This window comes from Siphateles boraxobius, unplaced genomic scaffold (assembly GCF_051911475.1).
Source record: "Siphateles boraxobius isolate OS27281-9 unplaced genomic scaffold, OSU_SipBor_1 25, whole genome shotgun sequence".
NCBI lineage: Eukaryota > Metazoa > Chordata > Actinopteri > Cypriniformes > Leuciscidae > Siphateles > Siphateles boraxobius.
The window spans coordinates 17,939,934-17,954,750 of record NW_027508866.1 but is presented as its reverse complement, the minus strand read 5'-3'; the positions used below and the strand labels follow the sequence as shown (position 1 = coordinate 17,954,750).

Below are 14,817 nucleotides of genomic sequence, written 5' to 3'. Positions count from 1 at the left end.
CTAACGCAAAACCAGACTTTATTACCAGCTCCCGAATAGAAAGCATATTTACACCGTCTGAATCCTTACCTATCCCCTATATAGTGCACTGTGTGGCATTACCCATATAGAAAATAGTAAATCTGTGCAAATTACTGATTTTAGCCACAGCTTCAGTGTCTATTTGTAATGTAGGAGGCGGGACGCTTTAGATTCTAGAGAGCATCTGACTGGGCAGAAAATCTGATGAGAATCTGAAGTGCAGAGTGATGTCATCAAAATCCTTGATCCGTATTAGCGGAAGTTAGAGACTGTACGTTTTGAATGCTTATATCTTCTAAATGCGAATTTTGTCATTGTTTTGGGGCACACTAGCTTAAAGATAACAGTAAGGCTAACAAAGTCATACTAAAAGCCAAAAAAAAAAAATTTTTGATTTTATAGGGACTTTAATTGTGTCCTCAGGACAATATGTACCCACATAACTGAATACACCCATAGAGAACAGTATGTGAGTTTTGAGAGTTAAACAGGTTTGTTTCTGACATCATTACAAACATAAACTGCCAGAGGGGGAGACACTTCGAAAACGCATAAATCAACTCGGATGACAAGGGACAGGTGTGAATGACAAACTCCACAGATATGAGGACATTCCAGTGTGTTCGCCTCACTGCACTGGGCTGAACGAATCACTATAATTCGTGGGAGGTGGAGAACATAGTGACTTTCCTTGCTTCATATTCACACCATCCAGGCACACAACCTTTTACTCTAATGCCTGCGGTATCTATTTACACAATATTGCTTCGGTCCGGGTGGGTTGGGCCTCACATTGATTCCCTTGTCACTGTTTTAGAGTTTGCACGAGAAGAAAGAGGGAAGACTCATGTGAAAGTCATTTTCAGCTTCTCCTTCTCTAGAAAGACCACATGTGGGTGGTCCATACGGTGGCCATAGACACCCATTCATTTCTATGGGCAAAATGAATGTTGAATATACAGTGATGTGAATAAGTTAGGACACCCATACTAAAGTTGCCTAAAAAGAGGAATAAAAAAATCATCTTTTGGAAATTGATCTTAATGCTTTAATTAAAAAAATGAGGATAAATCCAACCTTTAAAGACACCAATTTTCTTTGTGAATGAATAATGTATCAAATAAAAGTTCTTCCTTAAAATACAGGGTGCATAAGTCAGGACACCCCTATGTTAAATTCCCATAAAGCAGGGCAGATTTGTATTTTTAAAGGCCAGTTATTTCATGGATCCAGGATACTATGCATTCTGATAAAGTTCCCTTGGCCTTTGGAATTAAAATATCCCACATCATCACATTCCCTTCATCATACCTAGAGATTGGCATGGTTTTATTTCAGTTAGCCTAATAGCTGGTTTGATTTGCATTGAAAGATGATCTTACGGAAAGTGCCCCATGCCAATCTCTAGGTATGGTGAAGGGAATGTGATGATGTGGGATATTTTAATTCCAAAGGCCAAGGGAACTTTATCAGAATGCATAGTATCCTGGATCCATGAAATAACTGGCCTTTAAAAATACAAATCTGCCTGACTCTATGGGAATTTAACATAGGGGTGTCCTGACTTATGCACCCTGTATTTTAAGGAAGAACATTTATTTATTAATGATACATTATTCATACACAAAGAAAATTGGTGTCCTTAAAGATTGGATTTTTCCTCATTTTTCTAATTGAGGCATTAAGATCAATTTCCAAAAGATTATTTTTTATTCCTCTTTTTAGGCAATTTAGCATGGGTGTCCTAACTTATTCACATCACTGTATGAATGAATGTATATGTACATGTATATGTATATGTATATGTATATGTATATGTATATGTATATGTATATGTATATGTGTGTGTGTATATATATATATATATATATATATATATATATATATATATATAAAGCATTAATTTTGCCTACAGAAACGAATGGGTATCTATACAAATCCAGATGTACTACATGCTTATCTTCAGTTTGTCCATTCAAATAAATGAATGGGTAGCTATGGTGACCATTGTTTGTTTGCTCTCATGCTAAAACACTCTCCCAGTAAATGAGGTGTTGTCGACTTTTTGGCCTTTCTAAGAACTCGCTTACATATATAATCAGAGGTGACGGTTTATGCAGTAGTAATGTCAGTAGTGACATCAGTCCTGAAGGCCAGTGGCTCCTGAGCAGAACCTGTCGTTTCTGTAAGAATGAATCACATCAGATAGTTAATCCCATGATCAAATGCATAATCACCACATCATTCTTAATCACAATGTTACTTCGACTACTTAAAAAATGGGTTTTCGCAGTTTCCGCAATTTGGCTTTATTTACGCTTTGTATATGTTATGTTTTATCGTTGAATACATCCATATTGAAATGAAATAAAAGCATGCCGAAGATTGGTGCGTAAACGGTAGTTAGGTCAAAAAACGCACGAGAAGAAGCATTAGAATAATACAACATCAGCAATCACAGACATTCACATTCAGACGGATTCGGTTTCTCAGAGGACCATTGAGTTTGCGTAAAAAAATAGGGAATTTACCCTGGAATTTTTACAAAGGTTGTGTGGGAAAAACACTGACATGGCAGATTCAGACGGGATTAAAAGTACTTCTGTGAAACGTCTGCTGTTTTAACTGAAAGCACCTTGCATATCTTAAAACATGTCACTGTCATTGTTTTGTCTGAAGATGTACACACCAGTAATGCTTTTTTTCCTAGGGCACGATTATAAAAGCTCCTTAAATGCCCATTGAACTAAGGTCTAATCCTGGCTTAAGCCTATCCCCGTCTGGGAAACCAGGCTTTAGAGTATCTGATTTTAACAGTAGGCTACTTAAGTATCTTACTTGTAGGCTCAAATATGCACTAGTCCCCAACACCTAAGAGAAATGCCAGTGAAAAACAAGAAACAGGTGATTTGTGAGGAATCAAAATAAAACAGAACACCTCAATATTGCAATAAATCAAGGTCGACATAACATGCTCTTAAACATCTACAAACACTCAATTTTCACTCAGTCAAGCTCAAGTGCTCAAAAGGGCATAAGTAAACTGATATCCTTCAAAAAGTTCTCTTCAATATAACAAATAAGTAAAATAATGTTATTTAGTGAAATAGTCAAATCCTACTTGTACTGGACATGCTGTTTTTGGCTGCAGCCATGTCCTCATCTCAAATAAAAAACACTTGCTATATTTATGGAAGCATGGTTCCGCCAGAGAATACTTTTCTTTGTAAAGATAATTGCAACTTTTTATCTCACAATTGTGACTTTACATCTCACAATTGTGACTTTATTTCTCACAATTGCAAGATATAGTCAGAATTGCATGATATAAACTCACAATTGCAAGAAATAAACTCGCAATTCTGACTTTCTGTCATTGTGCCATACAAAATATTATGAGGCTCATTACAAATGTATTGGAGTAAAGAGTATATTTACAGTACTTGCTCAAAAATATAATCAAGTAGAGAGTAAAAGTTGCTAATAGCCTATCTCAGTGAAACCACAAAGTAGGCAGTAACTTATTACATTTACTCAAATACTTTACACCACTGATCACAAGCCCCTGGAGAGCAGCCATTTCTGTGCACTTCACTAACAGGCTTGAATACTGGACCTTTGTTAAGGGATTCTATACGTACAGTGTTTCCATTGGATCATTATCTTTAGGAGACTTTAGAGGACCTAGAAATGTTCCCACCTTTCTCCCCATTATCTACATATAAGATATAAGATAAGGTAAAAGAGACTGCTAGTGTGCATGTTCACATGTGTGGTGTTGTAGGTTGTTCACAGATAGAACAGGGCCGCCTTTCCCAAAAGCATCATAAGCATAAGTTGATCATAGAACAATTGCCACCAATGGTCTCTATGATCAACTTAGGCTTATACGATGATTTTAAGAAACACAGCCCAGGTTAGCTTCTTACATAATTAAAAGTGCAGACACTCTGGTTTGTATGACAAACTCTCACGCCTACAGCATTCCAGTCCTGGGCTGGAATCAAACAAAAACTTGATATCACAAATTCAAATCTGAAGTTGAGATGGGGAACAGAGAGAGGTGTTCACCGCCACGCACTTGTGAAACTCAGTTCACGAAACCTCTAATTCTCCTGCTTGTGGAATTTAGTTTCTCAATATTGCCTCAGCACAGAACATGGAAAGAATGTGATTGAGGGAAGACTCATTTCAGAGGTATTCTCAGGACATCCATTGCTTAAGAGGACCATTTGTAGGCTTATGCAGGCCTTAATGAATGTATGGCAGGGCTTCCAACTCTCACACATTCATTCAGAGTGAGACTCATGCAATTGATACTGTTCTCACACTCTCACGTCACACATCCATTTTCTCACGCAACGAAAAATCACAAAGCAAAGGCGCTGACAGACAGAGCAGGTTACTTTGATATGAAACAAAGTCTCGGATTTCAAATTCTGTTAACTTTATTACGAAATTCAAACAATTAATACTCTTAAATGTGATGTGACATGTCGCTTTAGCTCCTCAGTTCAAGCGGCACGTGAACTGATCATCTCTTTACTTTACTATCCAAATGTATCATGTCTCATATAATCGCTCAGTGTTTCAATCGCAAGAGGTCAATAATACAGCTTGTAAACAATGTCACGTAACTTTACATTTAGCCTACCTCAGGGAAGCCATTTACACTAATATTTATAGCATGTTAGTTAGCTAGAAAATTTACTGTTTGTTTTAATTGCTTACACACTAAAAGTAATACTTGAGTTGAGGCCAACTCAGTGAAACCATTCACTCACATAGCCTACCTAATCTTTAGACCAATTCTACAAAACTGCAAGCATATTATATGCTTTACACTGAAAAATGTAAATGCCACAACAATTTACCTTTTTACCTACACCCAATAATCATGCGTGAAAACGATCACTTAGAAATCAAAACTCAATGTTTTCAGAAAGAAAGAAACCCTTCTGTTACTAGGTAGAAGCAAACCCTGATTTCTTGATTTACTTTATTCGGACATGATTGACTGACTGACTTTGACCAAAGTGTTTGAAAACATTTAGGTTTCAAAAGCATATAAATGTTTTTCCTGCAAGAAAAAGAAATGTTAGTTATGATCAATTTAAAAAATCCATCACAATGGATACAAGTCAAGTCACCTTTATTTCTGTAGCACTTCATTCAATACAGACGGTTTCAAAGCAGCTTCACAATAGTAAACATTCAAATTCAGCTGTAAAGCAGCTCTAACAAGCCAATAAGTCATTATTCAGCTCAATATAGTTCAGTGTTGATTCAGTTCAGTTCATTTACACTGTAAAATTCATCAATTGTGCATACATGTATATACAGTGTATTTATGCACATACATGTACGTGTGAGTGCTATGACAAACTCCTGTACACTCCACTGCACATTGAACAAGTAAAAGACACAAAAGTTGATTACTTTAAATTTACAGTAATATGACTTTTTTCTATTCTACCCCTAACAACCTTCTTTCAATTTATAAACTCTACTCTCATGGCCAATGAATGCATTAGAATGTAGTTCCAGAAACAACAAAGATGTTGATCTAAGATCTTTTACTGTTTCCTGCACGGCTAATTAAACTTGCACTCACAAACTTGTTTTGAAATCCCTTTGAATCAGTGTAACAATTCTTTACACTATAAATATTAATCTCACTGACTGAATAAACATTCACAAAGAGATAAAAAATATATATATATATTCACATTATTATTGTTTTTACTGTTTAACCTAAGTCTACTAAAACTCTAATAAGAGTTAGTTGACATGTAGTTGCAAATAAATAATTAGCTGACATGTTACTTATAATTAGTAGAAGCCATGGAGTATTGAAATAAAGTGTAACCTAATATTATTATTTAACTTACATTGGTAACCTGTCAGGAGATAAATTGTCAATATCAATATAAATTGACATAATGTACAGTAAATGCGGTTGTGGTTTGGTATTTTATGTTCTATTCCATGAGAACATCTGGAACATTCTTTCACACTAATTGTTTGTCTGGTTGCTAGGTGCGGTTTCAGTTAGATAATATGCCAGAGGAGTGTCTTGATATAATACATTAAGTTGTGAGATCAGTTTAGGCATGACAATGCCTCAGGCACGTACTAACTTTTGTGCTACAATGTTGCTCAACAATCCTTGACAGAATGACACAGTTCCTGCCGTTTTTTTTCCCCGGCAGTGCAAGACACAAAAATCATGCAAAAGTTCATATAAAGCAGTTCCTTTTTAATGACAGAGTTCAAAATAAATAAACAATTATATATACATTCTTCTGCACTTCACTTTTACATGTTAATTTACTTCTTTAGACACAGGAAAGACAGGTGACGATAGGGAAAGAGCCAGTTTCCCCATAAAACTTGTCTTATTGTATTATTAGGTGTAATGTGCAAATTAAAATCAATTGCAACATATTTAAATATATAGTAAAAATATCATAGTAAACATTCACATTTCACTGCCTCGGCAGCATGTGCAAACTAGCAAGCACTGAGCAAGATAGTCCATTCAAGTAAGTGATATGTACAACACTGGGGCGCAAAAAGTAATTTTCGTACTTTGTTGAATCAGCAATTACATCTAATAAAGATCAGGTAGAAATATGGACCACACAAGTGTCTCAGTCCCAGTCTTAACACAATGGAGCAACATTTGTCATTCTTCCCCAGGTCCTGTGTACCAGACGGTTTGGGTAGTGTGGTTGCCAGGTGCCACATGCCAGGTTTTTCGTGATCTGTAGATTATGACTTCTGACCACAGGCCACACAGAAAGACGTTGAGGACTTGGTATAACAAAGTTCCGCCTGCTTGGCATCACCAGCTGAGGTTCCGATGCCGCATTTTCCACATAAATCAGGTAATTTTTACCTTTGTTATTGTCTATGAGCACCAAGTTGCTATTGCCAGGTTGGTATGCCACTATGAATTCCAGGCGGTCCTTTTGGTCCAGCTCGGAAGATAGAGACACATTAAAAGCAAATAATTTGGTCTCCAAATTTGTATGTTGTTCCCTCACATAAGTGCATGCAATGTCTTTGTGGCTTCGCCATGAGTCAAAAGTTAATCGGACAAAGACAGTCTTGTCACACTTAAAGTTGCAGACCCGTACAGTTCCGCTCAACACCCTTTCGGACACGCTACAGCTCTCCAACTGCACAAAGGTTTCCTTCAAGCTTGAATGGTCTACAACAGGCTGTGGAAAACCAAGCTTCAGTCGCTGTCTCATGCTCTGTAATGGCGCTCTAGCCATCACGCGCTCCTCTGTTTGTGGGGCATCTTCTGTTTCAGTCTCCGATGGGTCAGTGGTGAAAATGCGCACGGAGGAGAGAGCGAGGCCTTTAGCATCAGCAAATACGACTCGCTTCTTCTTGCGTAGCGTGCCGCTTCCAGGAGAGTACGAGGACAGGGAGCTGCCAGAGCTGGAGGAAGACAGTGAAGATGTAGGGGAAGGAGGCGAAAGTCTGGCTCTTAGAAGCTCCGGTGAGGACATGTTGGATGATGAGGGCCTGAGAGAGGACATGCCAAGGAGCTGAGACACCGGTGGGCTAACTTGCGCATGCATGGCCACATCCACTGGCATCACCACCTCAGGGAAATAGTAACCGCTGAATACATATGGTCTGTTAAAACACATGGAGAAAAAGCTATGTTAGACAATTTGGAAAATACAGAGACATACAGTGGGGTCCAAAAGTCTGAGATGACATTGAAAATATAATCAAATCAAATTTAATCCTGGAAATTCTGCACTCGTTTGTTGATTTAAAAAATAAATAAATATTATTTAAACTATAAACTCTTAAAAATAAAGGTTCTTTATCAGAATCTATGGTCTCATGAAGAAACTTTAACATCCACATTCCAAAAAAAGGTTCTTCAGACGGGGTCCCAGACAATGTGACAAAGTTTTGTGATCAAATATCCGAAAATCCATTTCAACCCAAACTGTATCTTAACTGAAGCAAATAATTACTTTCTGTAATAGGCTATCACATGCATTCTGTTGTGCAGTGTACTACTCAACTTACTTTGTGATGCTCATTTTTACTCAGATGAACGTCGGATGAAGAGGATTGTTGATAGTGAAATGTCTGCTGGAAAAGAATAAGAAAAAAACCTAAGTAAAAGTTGAAGTAAACACTGAAAGGGAAACAATCTTAGACCTGTGGGTGAATCTATTTACTGAAAACGATTAATTTTTATAAAAGTGTCAGGTCATCAATGTTAAAACATGCAGAATTATTTGAAAGCCCTTAACTTACCTATGAAAGATGCGCTGAAATGTATTTTCCTTTAACTTATCAATGTAGAAACGCGGTCAATGCCAAAGAAATGTACTGCAGAAGTAGTTATGAGAAGTAAACATTACTCTTTTCCATTCAACGAACCCTCACTGGCAACCTTCCTCAAACTAAAGCGTGTGTTTCTAGCCCTGTGCTGTTTCTCAAGAGTTTTAAAGCGCACTCAAATGGGGCGGAGGATCAAATGTTCAGAACAGCGTGTACAATGAATGACGTATTTTTAGTCTCAAGGAAAGTAGCGCAAACTCCAAGAAGACTACACGGACCCACCATCCTTAAATTCAGATTAATGCTAATCATTTTACATTGAATGAGTAACAATTGGGATTGACAAAACAAAACAGTTAGTCATAAATTTTCACACTCCTGGTAGTTAATATAATTTACTTAAAAAGGTCAACAGTGAACATGAATAACAGGATAATTATTTTTATGAAAGAATGAACATTTGGAAAAATAAAAATCATGATTTTTTAGAAATGTTATTTTAATAAAATGTTGAAACAAAACTACACAGTAAAAAATTATGAAACAAGTTATGACAACACATCTTTATATGTAGCTTTAACTCATCAAAAGACGTTTAAACTTTTTTTATACAAGATTCAACAACTTTTTAAGTCAGTTTAATGTAATTTAAGTTGGAATGATTTAAAAATACAAGTTGATTGTACTTCAAAATTTAAGTCTTTTTTTTAGTGGGATAATTCCAACCAATAAAATGAAAAAACTTGAATGCAATGTAAGTTCCTTTGGTTTAAAAATTATTATTAGCAAGGTTTGTACTGAGGAGCTTAAATTTTTTTGCATGATAACAGGACTGTCACAAGGGTTTCTGGGCCCCCAGCCTCCCTGACTAAGATCTGTTGTTATTAAAGAAGACATTAAGAATAGCTCTACAGAAACATGATTAATGTGGTGTCACGTCATATTGCAAATATTATTGCAGCATCTAGACTAGGAGAAATCATCATGTGACATTGTATCAGTGATATAAAACACCATGTAATAAGCCTCTTATCTGACACACTCATTGAGATGAATAGGTGTGTTTGATAGTGTGTTATGGGTTACGACAATGCCACAGTTGAAAGCCACTGTTGTAAAGAACACTCTTCTGTTCACACTCTAGTTGATTTAATTCGACTACTTAAAAAGTCCAACACTGAACATGAATCACTGGAAAAGTCTCTGTTTTTTATGAAAATCATGAACATAATTTTAATAAAATGGCTGGAGTAAACAGAAATTTTTGTAATCGCGCACCAGGGCGATCGCAGGCTAAGATACAAAACAAAATTATGTGGATTAGGAAGAACGTCTGATTGGCTAATGCCACGGCGAAAAAACAATGTGTTCTTGGTAAGAGTTTCATTTATTGACTATGTACAGTGATGTGAATAAGTTAGGACACCCATGCTAAAGTTGCCTAAAAAGAGGAATAAAAAATCATCTTTTGGAAATTGATCTTAATGCTTTAATTAAAAAAATGAGGATAAATCCAACCTTTAAAGACACCAATTTTCTTTGTGAATGAATAATGTATCATAAATAAATAAAAGTTCTTCCTTAAAATACAGGGTGCATAAGTCAGGACACCCCTATGTTAAATTCCCATAAAGCAGGGCAGATTTTTATTTTTAAAGGCCAGTTATTTCATGGATCCAGGATACTATGCATTCTGATAAAGTTCCCTTGGCCTTTGGAATTAAAATATCCCCACATCATCACATTCCCTTCATCATACCTAGAGATTGGCATGGTTTTATTTCAGTAAGCCTAATAGCTGGTTTGATTTGCATTGAAAGATGATCTTACGGAAAGTGCCCCATGCCAATCTCTAGGTATGGTGAAGGGAATGTGATGATGTGGGATATTTTAATTCCAAAGGCCAAGGGAACTTTATCAGAATGCATAGTATCCTGGATCCATGAAATAACTGGCCTTTAAAAATACAAATCTGCCTGACTCTATGGGAATTTAACATAGGGGTGTCCTGACTTATGCACCCTGTATTTTAAGGAAGAACATTTATTTATTAATGATACATTATTCATACACAAAGAAAATTGATGTCCTTAAAGATTGGATTTTTCCTCATTTTTCTAATTAAGGCATTAAGATCAATTTCCAAAAGATTATTTTTTATTCCTCTTTTTAGGCAACTTTAGCATGGGTGTCCTAACTTATTCACATCACTGTATATATTTACCTGGATTTTTCTTTGTTTTCTTCACACTTCGCATCTAATTTTTTTAAAGGAATGTTCATCTGTTGTCTTCTTGGCGAATAAGTACCCTTACATTTGAAAAACTTTATAGGGTGCACATTTGTTGTTCACTCAATAAAAAGATAATCAGTTCTAAATCAACCTCTTTGACATTACTGGACCATATTTAAATAATCACCCATATCTTCCATGTATGTACATGTATGTGAACAAAACATTTGGCTATATTTGAAACAATGACTTCTCTTGACTTTTCACAATACACAATAGGACCAATTATTTACACAATGCATGATTGCATAACATTACATAATTTGGATTAGCTAAACTAAACAATTATTATAAAATAAATAGATGTAATTTTGATTGGGTGATTTAATTCTGATTGGTTGAGCTACAGTATATTTGAGGTCACTGTAAAACGCAGATAAACATATACATGTGCATAATAATATAAATGACGCTGTCCTTTTAGAAAAAAAAACAATAAGTCACTTGAAGTCACAAGTAAGGAGTTGTCATTTTCTAAGAAACACTAAAATTATTTATGTAGATCACAAGCTAAATAAGACATGTTGCATATTTGGAGTTTGAAATGAGGTAATTTCAGTTTACTGGCCTCTGTTATAAAGTTTAGGTGATCTACTGGCAGGAGGATTTGATTTACAGAGAACACACACATTTCCAAAACTCAGGAAAAACCTCACCCTATTAGAATGAGAACGTAGTCTGATGATCTAAACGTTACTCAGATTTTTTCCATTTTGTATCTGCAGTTTGTGAAGACTGGTTGCTAAGTTTTGATTATGTAACAATTGTTAACAAGATTCATGCTCAAATGCAATGCTAAATTTAATGCTTACATAATATAAATATTTTGCAGAATGTAAGCAGCAAGTCTTTGAAATCTTATGTTTGCGATTTACAAAAGCTCACACAGTAGAACAACGTAAAGGTTACTGATAAAATGTATATATTGATTGCAATGTAAGTCGTTTAAGGGTACGTTTACACGGCAACAATGCAAAAAAAAACAGAAATGTTTGTCCTTTGCATGCTCCAGGCAACACAATTGTTAAAACAATCTCCGTTCACAAGGATCCACACAAACAACTAAAAACACTGTATTATTCATGCCAGGCCAGTAGTTGGCGACATGGAGACGATAACGCTATCGTTATCAAAAACTTGCACTTTGTAACCTGTTTTAAAATGTTTTTAATAAAGTTTTATGTTTTTAGTTGAAAGCTGTCATGTAAACAGTCCCTAAGACAAAAAATGAAATGCATTTATGTAAACTTCAAAACATTATTACAGATTACTTTTCTAAGGAGCTAATTTCTACAGTAAAGCTAATGATAAAATTCACATTTTTCTGTTTTGTTTACATTACACCTGCAAATAAAGGATTGGCATATATATATATATATATATATATATATTTTTTTTTTTTTCCAAAAATGTAAGAAATCAAGACATTTATTTTTGTACGTCATCAGAACTGACACTAGGGCTCTGGCTAGGTTGGTATCACAAGTCATTGGGAATAGTTCCACAGAAACATGATTGATGTGGTGACTTCATGTTGAAAATATCATAGTGGCATCTGTAAACTGGGTGAAATCATCTCTTGACGTTGTAACAGAAATCTGACACATTGAGCTGAATCAGATGAGCTTAAATCAGTGAGTGTAGAGAGATAAACTATAAAATGTGCAGTATTAGGGTTAGTACAGGACCCTCTTCTGATATGAACTGTTTTCACTGTAGGGTTCTTGAATTTGTTGTAAGTTAGCAAGTAATGCAACTAAACTTATAAAACTGTTTGAAAGTTTGCTATATGGAATTGCTCCTGTATACAAGAGGAACATCTAAGATCCAAGACTGACAACATTTTGCATAAAATGCAAAATTGAATACAGTTTTAATTATAATTAAATTAATTCATTATTATATTATTGCTGGTTTGAAATTTAAAAGCAGTTTTTCACATGCTCATATTGAAAGTGTCAGGGATAACCTTTATTTAAAACTTACAACAAAACAAAAGCTGTGACTTCTGTACAGAGGTGTGTACATTCTTATTTCATAACATCACAATAAGGCAGAGTAGTTTATAGGTGGATCTTGCATATGGTTGTGCAACCAAGACCTCTAAGTTCCCATCCAACAGGTTTCGCCCACTCCTTATGACTTCTGTCCATAGGTGATCCTACTAGCCTTCACATTTTACACACAAAAGAATTCTTGTGTGCAATCCTTTTAGAATTCAGATCCCAACTGATGTTATGTTGCCATAGGATCTGGATGCCACTTGGTTTGTTATTTTGTGTGCAATGACATTGATACATCGCTAAAAGTGGTTCAGCAGCATAATAAGGTGAGCTTGGTTTTTATGAAACATAGGCCAACTAGATCATCATTCTTTTTTTTTGCACATCTTGTAGTCTCCGGATATTGTAATCTCCGGATACATTTGAAAACAGCGTTTTTGTTTAAAAACGCCCTCCTTTCACACACACTAGCGTTTTTGTGAGGTTTCAATGTGGATGAGAAACCTTAGGAAAATGGCCGAAAACACTTAATTCACTTTACTGCGCACGCGTAAAACCTCACTGAGATGATACAGACGGAAAAATATGAAATAAAATTATCCCGCAATTCTTCTGACAGGATAATTTTACTTAGCAAAATATCTCACCATTCACTGATGCGTCCAGGTCGTACTCAGTCACCAGATGTTTGGTCTAAAACGCAACTGCTCTCATGTTTTGCGGCGGGACAGCAAATGTGAGTGAATTTTCTGTTATCTTTGCAGGACTGTAATGAAGAGTGTGCAAAGTAACATATTTTAGCAACAGTGTTAAAGTGAATAGCACATTACAGGCACAATACCGGTATAAACATGAATATCTATTGGTACAATATGCGTCACGTGACCAAACTTAGGCTTTACGTCGTTTTCAAATTTATCCACTTCCGAGAGTGTTTTCAAAAAGCTTAGTTTTTATCAATAAAAATGCCGTCTCAGTATTGACTGAAGCGCAGAGAAAAAGATGCGTCTTCAAACGAAAACGTAGTGTGGACAAGGCCGCAGGTTGGTTTCTTCCAGCAGCTCTCTCTCTCTCTCTCTCTCTCTCTCTCTCTCTCTCTCTCTCTCTCTCTCTCTCTCTCTCTCACACACACACACACACACCATTATTGGAGTAGTAATTGGCTGTGTGGACTTCACTGAATCTATCATCTTAGTCTGTAAAACCACTGCACGCGCGCTGATTGAACGAAATCAATAAGGATTGCCTCAGCTAACTCAGGTGATCAATTCTCCTCAACAGGTAGACTGTTATCTGGGAATTCTCATTTATTGGAAAGGCAGCACTGGCAAAGCAAATGTCACCATCTCTGCTCTCCAATTCCGCTACTAATCTCTGCATTGATCTGTGCGGGTGCTGGACCTCTGTGCACACTTTGATCGGTTTCAGTCTCCCAGTTAGGCTAGAGAAAGAACATGGGAAGGTTAATATTTTCCCTTGTGTTCATGTTGTGCCACTGAAATAAAGACATATTAGTGTCACATTAGTGTTGTGCTATAATGTACTGCACTGTGCAACTTTATTCAACTCAAACTAGTTTTTTTGTTTAGGTATATATTAGTATTTTCCTGTAAAAAGACTTGACAAGAATGTAGCCTAATTTATTCAAATTATTAGGCCTTTTTTAATCACTCCTAAATCTGGAATGTAGATGATTATGCAGAACTGGTAGTCTAGGAAGGCGTTTTAGGTCAGGTTATGTAACATTTTTTCCTATTTCTTTTATATTATATTACTAGGCTCCAAATGCACTGGGTGGGGTGAGAAATTACCACAGTTGAGTGAATAATAAGAGTCTCAATTAAATGACTGTAGAGTTAGATGTTTCTTTGTTGCGTGCCCTCAAAATGTTCAAAAAGATTGATCGTTGCATTCGAAAATAAATACAGGCTTAGTTACTAATCAATGAATCAGAACTCTTTAAACAGGTTTTTGACAGGCAGGGCAAGTTTATAGCATTTCGTATGCAATTAAATCAAAGTGATTTACGTAAAAAGAATAAAAGTAAAATAATTATAAAATAATCACAGCGAATGCATTAGAATTGACTATAAAAGGAAATAATAAAAATGATAAAAAATTGATTTAAAAAGTATTACATATATACAGTGCAAACCTGAGGTCTTTTGTGATATGTTC

At 35.7% G+C, this 14,817-nt stretch overlaps 1 protein-coding gene across 2 annotated transcripts; it reads right to left on the bottom strand.

The window, feature by feature from the left end:
- Positions 1-5,156: 5,156 nt before the first annotated feature.
- Positions 5,157-8,520, bottom strand: ppp1r3c2a (protein phosphatase 1 regulatory subunit 3C2, duplicate a). Of its 2 annotated transcripts, none has more exons than XM_077242968.1 (3): positions 8,317-8,520; positions 8,083-8,148; positions 5,157-7,674 (listed from the first exon to the last, which is right to left on the bottom strand). In XM_077242968.1, the coding sequence occupies exons 2-3, from the start codon at positions 8,094-8,096 to the stop codon at positions 6,687-6,689; spliced, it is 1,002 nt and encodes a 333-aa protein (XP_077099083.1). In that variant the 5' UTR covers positions 8,097-8,148; positions 8,317-8,520; the 3' UTR covers positions 5,157-6,686. The 2 variants fall into 2 exon arrangements, with proteins under 2 accessions (XP_077099083.1, XP_077099084.1); XM_077242969.1 differs by having other exon boundaries at positions 8,083-8,145.
- Between the last annotated feature and the right edge of the window lie 6,297 nt (positions 8,521-14,817).